Source organism: Nerophis ophidion, linkage group LG06 (genome assembly GCF_033978795.1).
Source record: "Nerophis ophidion isolate RoL-2023_Sa linkage group LG06, RoL_Noph_v1.0, whole genome shotgun sequence".
Classification (NCBI taxonomy): Eukaryota; Metazoa; Chordata; class Actinopteri; order Syngnathiformes; family Syngnathidae; genus Nerophis; species Nerophis ophidion.
In genome coordinates this window covers 55,155,238-55,168,628 of record NC_084616.1, presented here as the reverse complement: position 1 = coordinate 55,168,628, position 13,391 = coordinate 55,155,238, and the positions used below count along the sequence as shown (strand labels likewise).

General features: G+C 41.2%; 1 protein-coding gene across 5 annotated transcripts in view; it reads right to left on the bottom strand.

The window, feature by feature from the left end:
• Positions 1 to 13,391, bottom strand: part of nckap5l (NCK-associated protein 5-like) — an 85,530-nt gene that overhangs the window by 1,217 nt on the left and 70,922 nt on the right. For 4 of the 5 annotated variants that reach the window (XM_061904307.1, XM_061904306.1, XM_061904308.1 and 1 more), the window contains 9 exons: positions 9,429 to 9,497; positions 9,323 to 9,361; positions 9,128 to 9,247; positions 6,097 to 6,189; positions 3,234 to 5,935; positions 3,027 to 3,144; positions 2,817 to 2,889; positions 521 to 799; positions 120 to 268 (listed from right to left, as the gene is read on the bottom strand). In XM_061904307.1, coding sequence (XP_061760291.1) covers positions 120 to 268; positions 521 to 799; positions 2,817 to 2,889; positions 3,027 to 3,144; positions 3,234 to 5,935; positions 6,097 to 6,189; positions 9,128 to 9,247; positions 9,323 to 9,361; positions 9,429 to 9,497 — 3,642 coding nt within the window. The remainder of the gene's footprint in view (positions 1 to 119; positions 269 to 520; positions 800 to 2,816; positions 2,890 to 3,026; positions 3,145 to 3,233; positions 5,936 to 6,096; positions 6,190 to 9,127; positions 9,248 to 9,322; positions 9,362 to 9,428; positions 9,498 to 13,391) is intronic. The other variant, XM_061904310.1, reaches the window with a different exon arrangement.

Here is a 13,391-nt window from a genome sequence, read left to right as displayed (position 1 = left end):
ACAGGGAGAAAAGTACTTCTCTGTTCCAAAGTTATGTAAGATGCCAGTTTAAAAATGTATCCACAGGAGGTATTTTTAGCGCACAAGTGACAGATTAGTGCGAATGAAAGCATGCTTACTGCTCTGAAGGGTGTGCCGAAGGACACCACCTCCTCCTCCTCCTCGACAGCCAAGTACACCTCGGCTGGTCCTGCTGGAGCCTTCAGGTTGGGGAAAGTCCAAGTCTTGGAGCGAGGAGAAAACATGTTGGCTCCATGAGCATCTTTGTCTGCAGGGAAAGAGAATAAATACAGAATTCACATGCTTACATATTTAGCATTACGGTTGTGAGGAACAGTCAAGAAAATACAAGTCCACGTCATGCATCTTTAAATTAATCCAATTAGTCACATTATCATACACACTTGTGGTCCCACTTCCTGTAAGAGATGTGTTTATCCAATGTGAATAATAATAAATAGGACAATAAATCTTAATGAAATGTGGCTTTTGCAGATCTGAGCTGGTCGTGTTTCTTCACCTTCGCGGATGAGGCCGGCTGAGCCTCTTCCCTCCATCTTGGAGCCGTGCTGCATGCTGGGAATCAGCTGCTTGTGCGGTGTGCAGCTCTCCTCCTGAGGCGCAGGCTCCCTGTCCAAAGTGCGGGCCCTTCGCCCGGCCTTCCCCGGGGAACCAGAAGGATGGTGGTGCTCGGCCCTCGACCTGGCCGGGCTTCGGCCCGCCGCACCGCTACTGCAGTCGGGTAGAGGGAAGGTGCCAATCCCACTGTCCAGAGTGTAAGTGGAAGCACCAGATCCTGCTGGGACACGATGGAAGTGACAAATGATCAACAAGTAACTGTTATTCACCACAAACACAACATCTATGATGGATTCAGAACTGAGATGTATTACTCTAAATAATCTAATGCAGCAACAACATTTGACTTGGTTGATTTCTCTCGTGCACAGACTTTAGAGTGAGTGAGTGAATGGGCAGGTGGGTGACTAACTTGTTGACTGAATAAGTGGGTGAGAGGCTAAGCTGGTGAGTGAGTAAGTTAGTGGATGAGAAAGTAGGTTAGTGGGTGTGTGAGTGAGAGGCTAAGCTAGTGAGTGAGTGACTGGGTGAGTGATTAATTGAGTGAGTGGGTTGGTTCAGTGAGTGAGTGCAACAATATTTGCGTTTTTCTATTTCTCTAGTCCACAGACTTTAAAGTGAGAGAGTGAGTGAGTGAGTGAGTGACAGGGTAAGTGGGCGGTAGAGTGATTGATTGAGTGACAGAGAGTGGGTTAAGTGAGTGAGCGAGTTAGTGGGTGAAACATTTGACTTGTTCTGTTTCTCTAGTCCACATACTTTAGAGTGAGTGAGTGCAACATTTGACTCGTTCTGTTTCTGTAGTCCAGTGGTTCTCAACCTTTTTTCAGTGATGTACCCCCTGTGAACATTTTTTTAATTCAAGTACCCCCTAATCAGGGCAAAACATTTTTGGTTGAAAAAAATAGATTAAGTAAAATACAGCACTATGTCATCAGTTTCCGATTTATTAAATTGTATAACAGTGAAAAATATTGCTTATTTGTAGTGGTCTTTATTGAACTATTTGGAAAAAAAGATATAAAACAACTAAAAACTTGTTGAACTATAAATAAAGATTTCTACACATAGAAGTAATCATCAACTTAAAGTGCCCTCTTTGGGGATTGTAATAGAGATGCATTTGGATTCATGAACTTAAATCTTTAATTTTTTCAGAAAAAAAGAACTCTTTATAATCACTATTTATGGAACATGTCCACAAAAAAGCTAGCTATCAACACTGAATATTGCATTGTTGTTGTTTTTTTTCCACAGTTTATGAACTTACATTCATATTTTGATGAAGTATTATTCAATAAATATATTTATAAAGGATTTTTGAATTGTTGCTATTTTATAGAATATTAAAAAAAAAATCTCAAGTACCCCTTGGCATACCTTCAAGTACCCTCAGGGGTACGCGTACCCCCATTTGAGAACCATTGCTCTAGTCCACATACCTTAAAATGAGTGACTATGTTGTTGGGTGAGTGAATAAATGAGTTGAGTGGGTTTTTGACTGTGTAGGTGGGTGAGTAACTCAGTGAGTTAGTGAGTGACTGAGTATATCCGTTCGGCCTTCGTGTTCAATGGAGAAGTCTGTTCTACAAAATTTACAGGCAACATACCCCTTCCCCTTCGAACTCTCCTGGATAAACTGAAATTCTTGTTTCCAATCGTTCTGGAACTTGCAAGCGTATTTCTTCATTGGGTTGGAGTGAATAACCAGGCAACGTGATGAAGTTACGTCTCTTTACTGTGGGCTTCAGAACAGACTCCCTAATGCATATGTTTCTTGACTGCACTTAAAGTAGAATATATATAGAATATATTTACATTCTATTCCATTCTATGTACAGTAGATGGCAGTATTGTCCTGTTGAAGAGGGTCACAACATTGCTGAGTCAGGTTCTCATGGAGCTGGAGGGGGCGTGGCATCCAGCTCCGCCTGAACTTTGGGAGATTTTAAGGAGAAAATTTGTCCTGGGAGGTTTTCGGGAGAGGCGCTGAATTTCGGGAGTCTCCCGGAAAATCCGGGAGCGTTGGCAAGTTTGAGTTAGAGAGTGACAGAGTGGGTGGGTTAGTGCGTGATTAATTGGGTTAGTGAAAGTGAGTGGGTGTGTTACTGATTGAGTTAATGGGTGAGTGAGTAAGTGTGTAAGTGAGCAGGAAGGTTAGTGGGTGGGTGAGTGAGTGAGTAGGTAGGTAAAACTGCTAGCATCAGTCCAAGGTTCCTTTATGGTAGACTTCCTCTTACCAGCAAAGTGTTGGGAGTGAACTGAGTCTGTGAGGTTCTCGTCTGATGTCATTTTACCGAGTCGGTCTGATGCCTGTTTGTGAAAAATCACACGAGTTACAAGTGTCGCACTTCAGGAAAAACACTTTACGGCGCCCACTTCATTCTTCATATGAAAAGAATGTGCAGAAATTTGCATTGTCGTCATCTTGTATGAAGACAAGGACTAACCTTTTCTACATCTACAACGCCAATGATGTCGCTGTGCTGACTGAAGACCGGTCTGGACGTCTTGCAGTCAAACGAGAGCCGCCGCTGTGGCATTAAAATGGGCTCCTTGCCGTCCACCCTACAACCAGAAAGTATAAACTTTGGCTCATTACTGCTAAAAGTATTAAGAGTGCGATGGAGAAGTAAAAAAGGTAAAAATGTGGTCACCTGTTCAGCAGCTGTTGCATGAAATTGTCCGATCGTCCTCCTCTGTACATGACGGCCAGCTGTCCCTGAGTCTGGTCCATCACCACCTCGCAGGAATGACCCCTCCCCGACCTCTCCACATATGCCCTTTCCTCCTCCAGAGCCCTCCTCAGTCCCTCAGCCTTCTCCATCAGCGTGGAGATGTTCAGTCCTTCCACGCCCTCCTTACATCTGCTGGCCAACTTCACAGAGTCCTTGTTCACCGACGGGATGTTTATCTTCCACTCCCTCTTTTCGTCCTTCGCCTTGGGGGCGTCTGCCTTGCGGCTCAGGGCAGGCAGCTTGCTCTTCTTGCGGCCGAACCAGCTGGCGATGCCATTGGACGCCTTTTGCTTAACCTCGCCGCCCTGGCCCTGACCTCTGTCCTGCTCCTGCAGCTTCAGCATGTTCTCCTCAATGCCCTTCATCACCTTCTGCTCGATAGCCGACTGCGGGCTGGGGACCGGCGGCGGAGGCAGCGGCTTGTCCCCCTCAGATACGGGAGGTCTGGGCGGAGGCGGCGGGAGGCTGTCTCCATACATGGGGTTCTTTTTACCTCTCCCGCTCATTTTGGTTCTTTCCTCTGACTTGGAGGAGTAACGAGGGACATCGGGTGGCTTGGCTGCTCGGTGGACGGACGGACCCTGGGAAGGTTTGGACGGTGACTTGGGGGGTACCTTGTTGGGGCTGTTGCTCCCCTTCACATTATATGCCAGGTTGAGCGAGCCGGGACACTTGATGTTGTTGCGTAATACTTGCGGAGCGTCTGTGTTCGGCGATGGTAGGCCGAGTTTGCTCTTGGAACTTTCCGTCTTGCTCACACAAAGGGCGGGTGAGGGAGAGAGCTGAGAGCTGTACTTCAACCCCCCGCCGCTCCCTCTTGGTTTCCCATCCGAAGTGTCGGAGTACTTAGAATGTCTCTGCTCCTCCTTGTGGAGCGCCGCTGTTTGACTTTTTTCCTCAGCGGTCTCGTTCACAGCGTCGACACCTCCTACACCCGCTTGTAGGTCCTCGGAGCTACGCAGCTTGCCCAGCGCTGCCAGCCTGTCCTTGAAGGCGTGGTGACTGGAATCACCTTGAGACCTCGAGGGTCCTGTCGCCGGCCTCTTCGGGATGGAAGATGAGTCACCTCTTCTGGCCAAAGGCAGTGGTGGCGGCGCTTGTGACGTCCGAGCGTGCTCAGAACTCTTCTCTGTTGCCTCCTCTTGGGTTAGGGAGGGGTTAAGCTTCGCATTAGCATTAGCCAGGCTGTGATGGTTCACCCACACCAAACTGTCTTCGTCATCTTCATCGTCTGATGTCAACTCGAAGGAAGAGGAGGATGACTGCTTTCGCTGAGGAAACGTGACGAGGACGCTCTCAGGAAGCGATTTCACAAGCTTTCTTTCACCACCATTTGCTTTCGCCTGAGCTGCAAGAGTGGTTCCTTTCTCCGGAGTGTGTGTGGGCTGCTCCTCTCCAGAGTTGGAGGACACTTGACAAATGTTTTGGTAATGTGGTATATTCTGACATACTTTAAAAGAGGAAGTTGACGAAGGAGCCTCCATTTTAGAGGTGGCTTTGGGCGCGGGGAAGCGGTCGTAAGCTTCATCCTTAGGCGGCGGGGCGGAGCAGGCGTCCTCAGGCTGTGGTGGAGAGGTTGGCGCAGAGTGCGTGGCGGGATAAGACTCAGACCTCGTGGGCGGGGGCGGCGGCTGCCTGCACCTCTCAGTAGTGGTGGCTCTGCGGGTGGGGACGGGAGAGTGGTACACCTCGTAGTTGTTGGTGCGACAGGGGATCCTGGAGCTGCGTGTGAGTTGGGGGCTCAGACGGACGGCGGGGTTGGAGGTCTGACATTTCTCGCTTATGGATGGGATCTTCAGGAACTTAAGCAGTTTGGACGGCGAGTTGATGGCGGCGACTTTCACGTCACTGAGGCAGGAGGAGCTCGGGCTGACGGAGGAGCCGGCTCTTACATTGGTAGCCTGAAGTTCCGGACAATCCTTCTCGGGGACGGAGCAGAGAGGGTCCTCACTGGAGTCACAGTCGGGGGCGGGGGCCACCTCTAAAGCAGGAACATGAGGGGCGGGAAAAAAGTCAGTGAGTTCTTCACTGTTATGCTTCTGCTCTACATCCTCCACGCTCACACTGGCGGTGTCTGCGCCGCCTTCTGGTGGCTGCTGGGTGTCATTTTTGGTGCTTTGTTTAGACGGCCAGACCGAGACGGATTCCGTTGTTCGGCTTTTACTGTGACATTCATTCGTAGCAGCTGCAGGAGCACTGTGGTTTTGGGTGGCGGCGGGTGCAGGGCAGGGGTGAGCGCATGTCCTTGGAAGTCCGTCTGGGCTCCTCTTGCAGTGCAAACAGCAGGTGTTGCCCCCCTCGCACTTCGCCGCCCCGTCACCGTTGACATGTTGGAGTGTGTCGGCGTCAGTGCGCGAGCAGTGGCAGTACGAGTGGTGGGATTTGCCCTGCAGGGGGTCCGCCGAGGCCAGGACGGCCTCTGTGGACATTAGCACCTGGCTGTAGTCGCAGAAAGACAAGCTCGTGGTGGTCGGGTGAAACTTGAGAGGATCCGTCTCCTCCATCTTGCGCAGGACTTCCAGAATGTGTGCTTTCTTCTTGAAGAAGGGAGAAAGAGCCTCCATGGAGGCAGCAGGACCTCGGTGCCCAGGAGAGGAGTGTTGAGCGCGGAAGCCGTTTCCCTTTGGACAAAAACAGAATTGTGTCAGCATCGACAACACAAAAGTTCTTCAAGTGCAAGCGTACAGGAAAGATTAGAGACGTGGGCTATTTTTAGAAACAATAGTGCAGCAAATGTCAGACACGTCAGTAATTACGTCGTCATGTGGTTTTCTATCATCACCTTGGCTTGTGCTTCAGTCTGAGCGGCCTCCAAATGCTTGGCAGAGTCATTGTGCAGCTGTGCATTGTAGTCTGGGAGGGGTCCTGTCTGGACCTGCAATCAGACACTCATGAGCCAGCCATTGTATATACACTGGCACCTACTGTATACACAACAACCACACACTGCTTTGCCCTGCTTCCTTCTGGAAAAGTTTGCAGCACAAAATACACGATCCATTAGTCAGCAAAATTTGTGAAGTCAAAGGGTGCTTGGAGCCAACATTTCCTACAGTGAGACAAATGTGTGTGAGGTTCAAGCAGGTTTGTGGCAGAGAATATAGTCTGCTGATCAATGCGCTTCAAAAAGCAACAGTTGTAAGGAAGCATCCTCAAGTTGCCTGCATGACGTTCTTATCACCGACACGACCTGAGGCACAGCACCAGAAATAACATCTTACCACTATCATGTGATAATCTACATGCACAACATGTAGATTGCCTTCAATGTAAAACACTTTATATGGTCAAGCAATCGTATGTCAATAGTCCAAACAAGTTAGCATCAAGAAGGCCTGAAACTATAGAAAAAAAATGCTTTTTTTGTTATTTCTTACAATGGGGATGAAAACATAATTGTTTGGTAGTCCTCTATATGTCCGGTATATGCTATTTTTAAATTATTGTATAAGGGATCTACAAACTGCAAGCCCTAACACTACACATTAGGTATAGCAAAATTCAGAATTGAATTGAATATGTCTCCCAAATTAAAATCCAATCATTTGAACTGAGGTTGCACACAGGAAGTAAAATTGCAAATCAAATGAGAGTTGAAGAAGGTGGAGTTGAAATTGTATGATATGTTGGTGTATTTCACAATACAGCTTTACAGTACACTGTATTTCATACATAGCTGACTTACGTATTTCATAGAAATATTGCTACTACGAACCTCATATACATATCATATTTTAATGTCAGCAAACATTTTTCATTGACAATTAGGAATAAAAGGATCTTCTATAAAACAGATCATAGCCATTGAACATTCCAAAAATATCAACTGCTCATAGGGTTGACCTTGAAATGGTGACAACATGTAAGTACTCGGGGATTTTTATTGTCTTCAAGATCACACATTGAAAACCTTTATCATACCTTAAAATCAAATAGTTTTTATTTATTTATTTATTAAAAACATGTCTTGTTTTACCGTACAAGTTAGGAAACGCCTGATCCTGACCACTTTTATGCCTTTGCTAGATTATGGACACTTGCTTTTTATGAATGCTCCCGACACTTATTTGACAAAATTAGATTGTGTATATCACTGTGCCTTACTTTTTATTACTGGTTGTTGCAACCTTGTCCACCTTTGCGCTTTGTATGCAACAGCAAACTCTCCAGCTTTGTCTCTTCGCAAATTTTCTCGATGAATGGTTTTTATATATAAATAACACCTTAGGCTACTTCCCACCTATTTGGGTTCTTATATGTGTAGAGACTCCAGTTGCTGCAGCTTTTGGTCGCAAGACAAATCTTTAGCATGTTTGTTCCTTGAACCAATATAAATATTGGGGGGAAAGCCTTTAGATTGGCTAAGCCCTGGTCTTGGAATGATTTATAAAAGGTTCTGAGATTAACTGAGCTGATCAATTTGGGGGAATTTCAGTCCAGTTTAAAGGATCAACAAACCAGTTTTATTAGGCATTGTAATTGTTTTTAAATAGTTTTTACTGAAACATTTTATATATTTTTTGACCGGTCGTGTTATGCTCATGTTATAAGTAATGTATATATTTAACTGTGGTGTGTGACTTCTGTGGTTTTTGTTGTACATATATTTTTGTAACTTTGTTTTGCTTCCCTCTTGGCCAGGTCACTCTTGGAAAAGAGATTTTAAGCTCAATTAGTTTTTACCTGGTTAAATTAAGCATATTGATCAATTTTGATCAATTTTCTTGGAACTTTTTGGAAAAATACTTCATATCCTAAAACGGGCGGGATTTGTGTTACATTGTTACATACAATGTAACACTTGTGTTTCTATTTGTAGTAGTGCTGTCAAAGGTTATTACTTGCTTGTATGATTTCAATTAACGTAAAAAGGACCCCAAAATTTGGACACAGATGCAATGTTATTGTCAGAGTGTCATACAAGAACATTTTGTTAAATGTTTTACTTGAATGTGCAATATTTATTTGCTCAGAACTTGGTAAAATGTTTATCTAATGTCCAGTCATGGTTTATTTGAAGTGAAATTTACAACAATCGGATTGATTGCACTGACGTATGCATCGACCTGATCACTGACCGTGCTCACACCACACACCGTTTTGGGAAACCATCCGTGGTTAAGGAAAAGTAACATGAACGGTCAACATTAATTGTGTGATTAATCTGTGTATACACATGATTAATGTGTTACTTTTTTGTGATTAATCATATGAGTTAACTTGTTATTTTTGGCAGCCCTAATTTTTTTTATTTAATCCAAAACCTTTGTTAAAGGTGTCAAAAACGTCCTGTTACTTGGCTTCAAATGTATATAATTGTGCACTGTTTTATTATTGTCTATTTTCTAAGTGGTAAGCACTACTCGGTTGGGGATGTTGGTCTTAGTTAGGGTGGGATTTGGGAAGCTGTGTGGCTTTTGCAGGTGTGCTTGGCATTTTCTGGGCTTTGGGTGCACGTGTTTGGTTTTTTTGGTGTTATAGTGCTTTTGGTGCGGCTTGCTGTTCTTTAGGGCGGGGCAGCAGTAACAGCCTGCTGGTGGCACTCCCTGGAGCTCGAGGGTCAGTGGCCACTTCCTTCTAGGAGCATCCTTTTTGGAGCCTCACAAAAGTTGATGGTTTATTGTTGGGTTTGGGCGGCACGAAGGTTATATGATAAGGGGGAAAAAAATCAGATTGAATACGCTCTGCTTCTTCCTATTCCTTTTCAGACACTGGAATTGAATTGTGCAAGTGTAAACAAACCATGTAACACACTCCATGCTTGTTTGAATAAACTATTATCTTATTGCATATTGAAGAAGAGGAATAGTCACCTGGTAGTGAGCAGTAGGATGATTGGGTAGCTTCTGCTGAAAAAGCTCACAAAGTGCTCGGTTCTGTCTCTCCAGGTCAAACACCAACATCTTCAACTTGATGCATTCTTCCCTCAGATCCTGTTTATGAAAACACACAGAATATTAACACGACACTAACACACCTTGATGCCACTGTAGTGTATCGTGTGTTACCTTCTGATTTAGAAGAGCTTGGACGACATGGTTGGCCACCTAAAGACCAAAACATGATTTATATTCTTGTATTGATTGGAAATGTGCATTTCTGTTTGGAACTCACCTCATCCAAGCATCTCTCGTACGCTTCTCTCTGACTCTCATTAGCCAGCATCAAGGAGGAATTTTCTGCCTGTGTGAGAGAGAAATGATGCAACTTTTAACCCACAGGTGACAAAGGCTGACTTTTTGGTCCTTAAAGTACATTTTTGCTGTGTTTTTGGCCATCCCTGTTGTTTTTAGATTGTTTTTCATGTTAAATTAAAAAATGTCAATGTCCAATTCTTTCACATGTGTACTGGTAGTTATTCCACAACTCACCAAAGCTAAACAGGACATAAAAGTCCTTCATTTTTTAAAAGGCATACATATATATTTTAATTTAATTTTTTTATTTATTTGCTCAAATCTGTCAATCAACTTTTAAAAAAAATCTTTTTTAACCCTTTGAAGGCCTTTTGATCAAATTATTTCACAGTTTTCAATTACAGTGGAATTGTTACATTACAACCTTAATTGGTTCTTAAACATGGTTCGTAAATGGAAAATTTGTATAGTGAAGCAGAGTTCCTCATAGAATCAGTGTAAACATGAATAATGGGTTACAGCATTAAAAGTCCATATTTCAATGAAGGTTTGTACATGTTCAACACAATATAAAGTGCTATACATTCCTGTATATCAAACACAACAAGGGGTGATGGATCAACTTTCTCATTAAATACAAGGAGAACTGTGCTGTATGCGCTGCTCTGCCAACATGCACACACACACAGAAACCACTGTGATGCCCTCCCTTTAAAAACCATGTTGCTACAATAGTAAACAATTAGAAAAGTAAAATCCGGCCTGAATAAAAGAAGCAGACAGACAGAGGGAGAGAGACAGACGGGGATCACAGACAACCTTCAATGTGTGCGTGTGTGCTGTCTTGTGTTTAATGAGCGGTCATATCTTTTACTCGCTGTGCAATAAATCTGCTCTGGCATCGTTTTCCAGAAAAGTCAGGTGTCTTCAGAATAAAACTTGTTGTGGCACTATCATGGAGCTTGCTTTGTCAATCTTCATCAATCATACTTGCAAGCGCCAATAATGTACAGTAGTCCTTGAAAACAGTATTTTTTTAATCAGCCACAATGGTCTGTTGGCTTTTTACCTAGGATAGACCTTATTCATCTCACATAGGGGGAATGATGTGGTCGCAGTGCAGATACAAAAAGTCCACAAAAACTAATATAAAAACCACATGAAAACAAGAGGGAAACATTAAAAAGCACAAAGAACGTGACTTAGTCAGAAAAATGGGAAAAACACGGAAAAGGTGTGTCCTGTGAGTGCATTTTGTGCAAAAAGTAAGTGGAAGGCTCCCCTAACACCCCCCCACCCCCGCCACCTCTAAAAAAAATGTACCTCCTGCGTTTTTGTATGCAGGCTCAGACATACTTTCTTTTCTTTCTTTCATTTCTTAGTTTATTTCAAACATGAATATTTACAACACAATACAATATTACCTCACGTCATCATGCCCGAAAAGGAGTAGGAAGAAGCAAAGCTTATTTAATCCTACCCCTTTCCCACTTCAGAGCGCCCATAAATACATACATTCATCTACTGACCCTCTTTACAGCAAAATAACAAAATTACATCCGTGAATGAGCAATACAACAGTTTTGTAAAATGTAATTAACTAATGCAGTCATTACCAACATACTGAGATGAAGAATATCTTATTTTCAATAAGGTTGAAAGTGTCTCTCATAATTCTTTGTCTTTGTACTTTGTAAGCACTATTAATTTTAGCAGCCTCTTAAACTGGATCATATTAGTACAATGTTTCACTTCTTTACTTAATCCATTCCATAATTTAATTCCACATACTGATATGCTAAAGGTTTTAAGTGTTGTACGTGGATACAAATGTTTTAAATTATATTTTCCTCTAAGGTTATATTTCTCCTCTTTAGTTGAGAAGAATTGTTGTACATTCTTTGGTAGCAGGTTATAGTTTGCTTTGTACATAATTTTAGCTGTTTGCAATTTTACCAAATCGTCGAGCTTTACTATTTTTGACTCAATAAATAAAGGGTTTGTATGTTCTCTATATCCAATATTATGTATTATTCTAATTTATCTTTTTTGTAGCACAGTGAATGAATGTAGCGCACATTTGTAGTTATTTCCCCATATTTCTGCACAATAACTAAGATACGGTAACACTAGTGACCAGTAAAGACTAGTGATTTTTGGCCCAGGACGTATTTTGCTTTATTCATTATTGAAATGTTTTTTCCCAGTTGTATGTTTTGTATATGAGACTTCCAGTTCATTTTATTGGGCCGGTTTACTTGGGCCGGTCCAAAAGTTTGTAGATCGAAAACTTCGAAAATAGAGGGGTTCGTAAATCGATTTCCACTGTATTGTAGTATAAATTTCCATAGCATGATTTATTTTACCAATTTAAACTTGTGACATTATTAGGATTAGGATTCAATGTATTGTCGTTACACATGCATAAAAGAATACAGGCTAACGAAATGTGGTTTAACATCAAATCCAGAAATATTTTAATTTCTATACAGTATTTGTATGTACAGAATAAATCATATCTGTATTTAGAAATTTACAAATTAGTTCTATTTTGGTTTCATCTGACCACATGACATTCTCCCAATCCTCTGCTGTATCATCCATGTATCCATTTTGGTATAAACTCAACTCGTCGTGTTTGGAGGAAGAAGAATACTGAGTTGCATCCCAAGAACACCACACCTACTGTGAAGCATGGGGGTGGAAACATCATGCTTTGGGGCTGTTTTTCTGCCAAGGGGACAGGCCGATTGATCCGTGTTAAGGAAAGAATGAATGGGGCCATGTATTGTGAGATTTTGAGCCAAAACCTCCTTCCATCAGTGAGAGCTTTGAATGGTTGACCAAATACCTATTTTCCACCATAATTTACAAATAAATTATCTAAAATTCCTACAATGTGAATTCCTGGATTTTTTTTTCACATTCTGTCTCTCACAGTTGAAGTGTACCTATGATGAAAATTACAGACCTCTGTCATCATTTTAAGTGGGAGAACTTGCACACTCGGTGGCTGACTAAATACTTTTTTGGCCCACATATATATATATATATATATATATACATATATATATATATATATATATACATATATATATATATATACACATATATATATATATATACACATATATATATATATATACATATATATATATATATACATATATATATATATATATACATATATATATATATATATACATATATATATATACATATACATATATATATATACATATATATATATATATATACACATATATATATATACATACATATATATATATATATACATATATATATATATATATACATATATATATATATATACACATATATATATATATACACATATATATATATATATATACATATATATATATATATATATATATATATATATATATATATATATATATATATATATATATATATATATATATATATATATATATATATATATATATATATATATATATATATATATATATATATATATATATATATATATATATATATATATATATATATATATATATAATGATTCATTGAGTTGAAATAAATTCAGTAAGTTTTAAGCAAACAATAAACTCAACCGGTGTGATTGTGAAATAAATACTCGATACAGAAGGTGAAGTTTCCTATATTCATGTTATTTCTTGTAAGGGAATTGGGTATACATAAAGTCAACAACAATTTATGGCCAAATGCATTCACATCTTATTCAAATAAAGTGCAACCAACACTTGAGGTTGAATTGACAAGAAACCATTTCTGCTCACATTTTCAACATGCAAGCAATATTCAATAAAAGTACAGACACCAACACTTTAACAGTAGATCTACCTGCTACCTCCGCTCTTGTTTTTCAACGTAAACATATTCCATCCATCCATTTTCTACCGCTTATTCCCTTTCGGGGTTGCGGGGGGCGCTG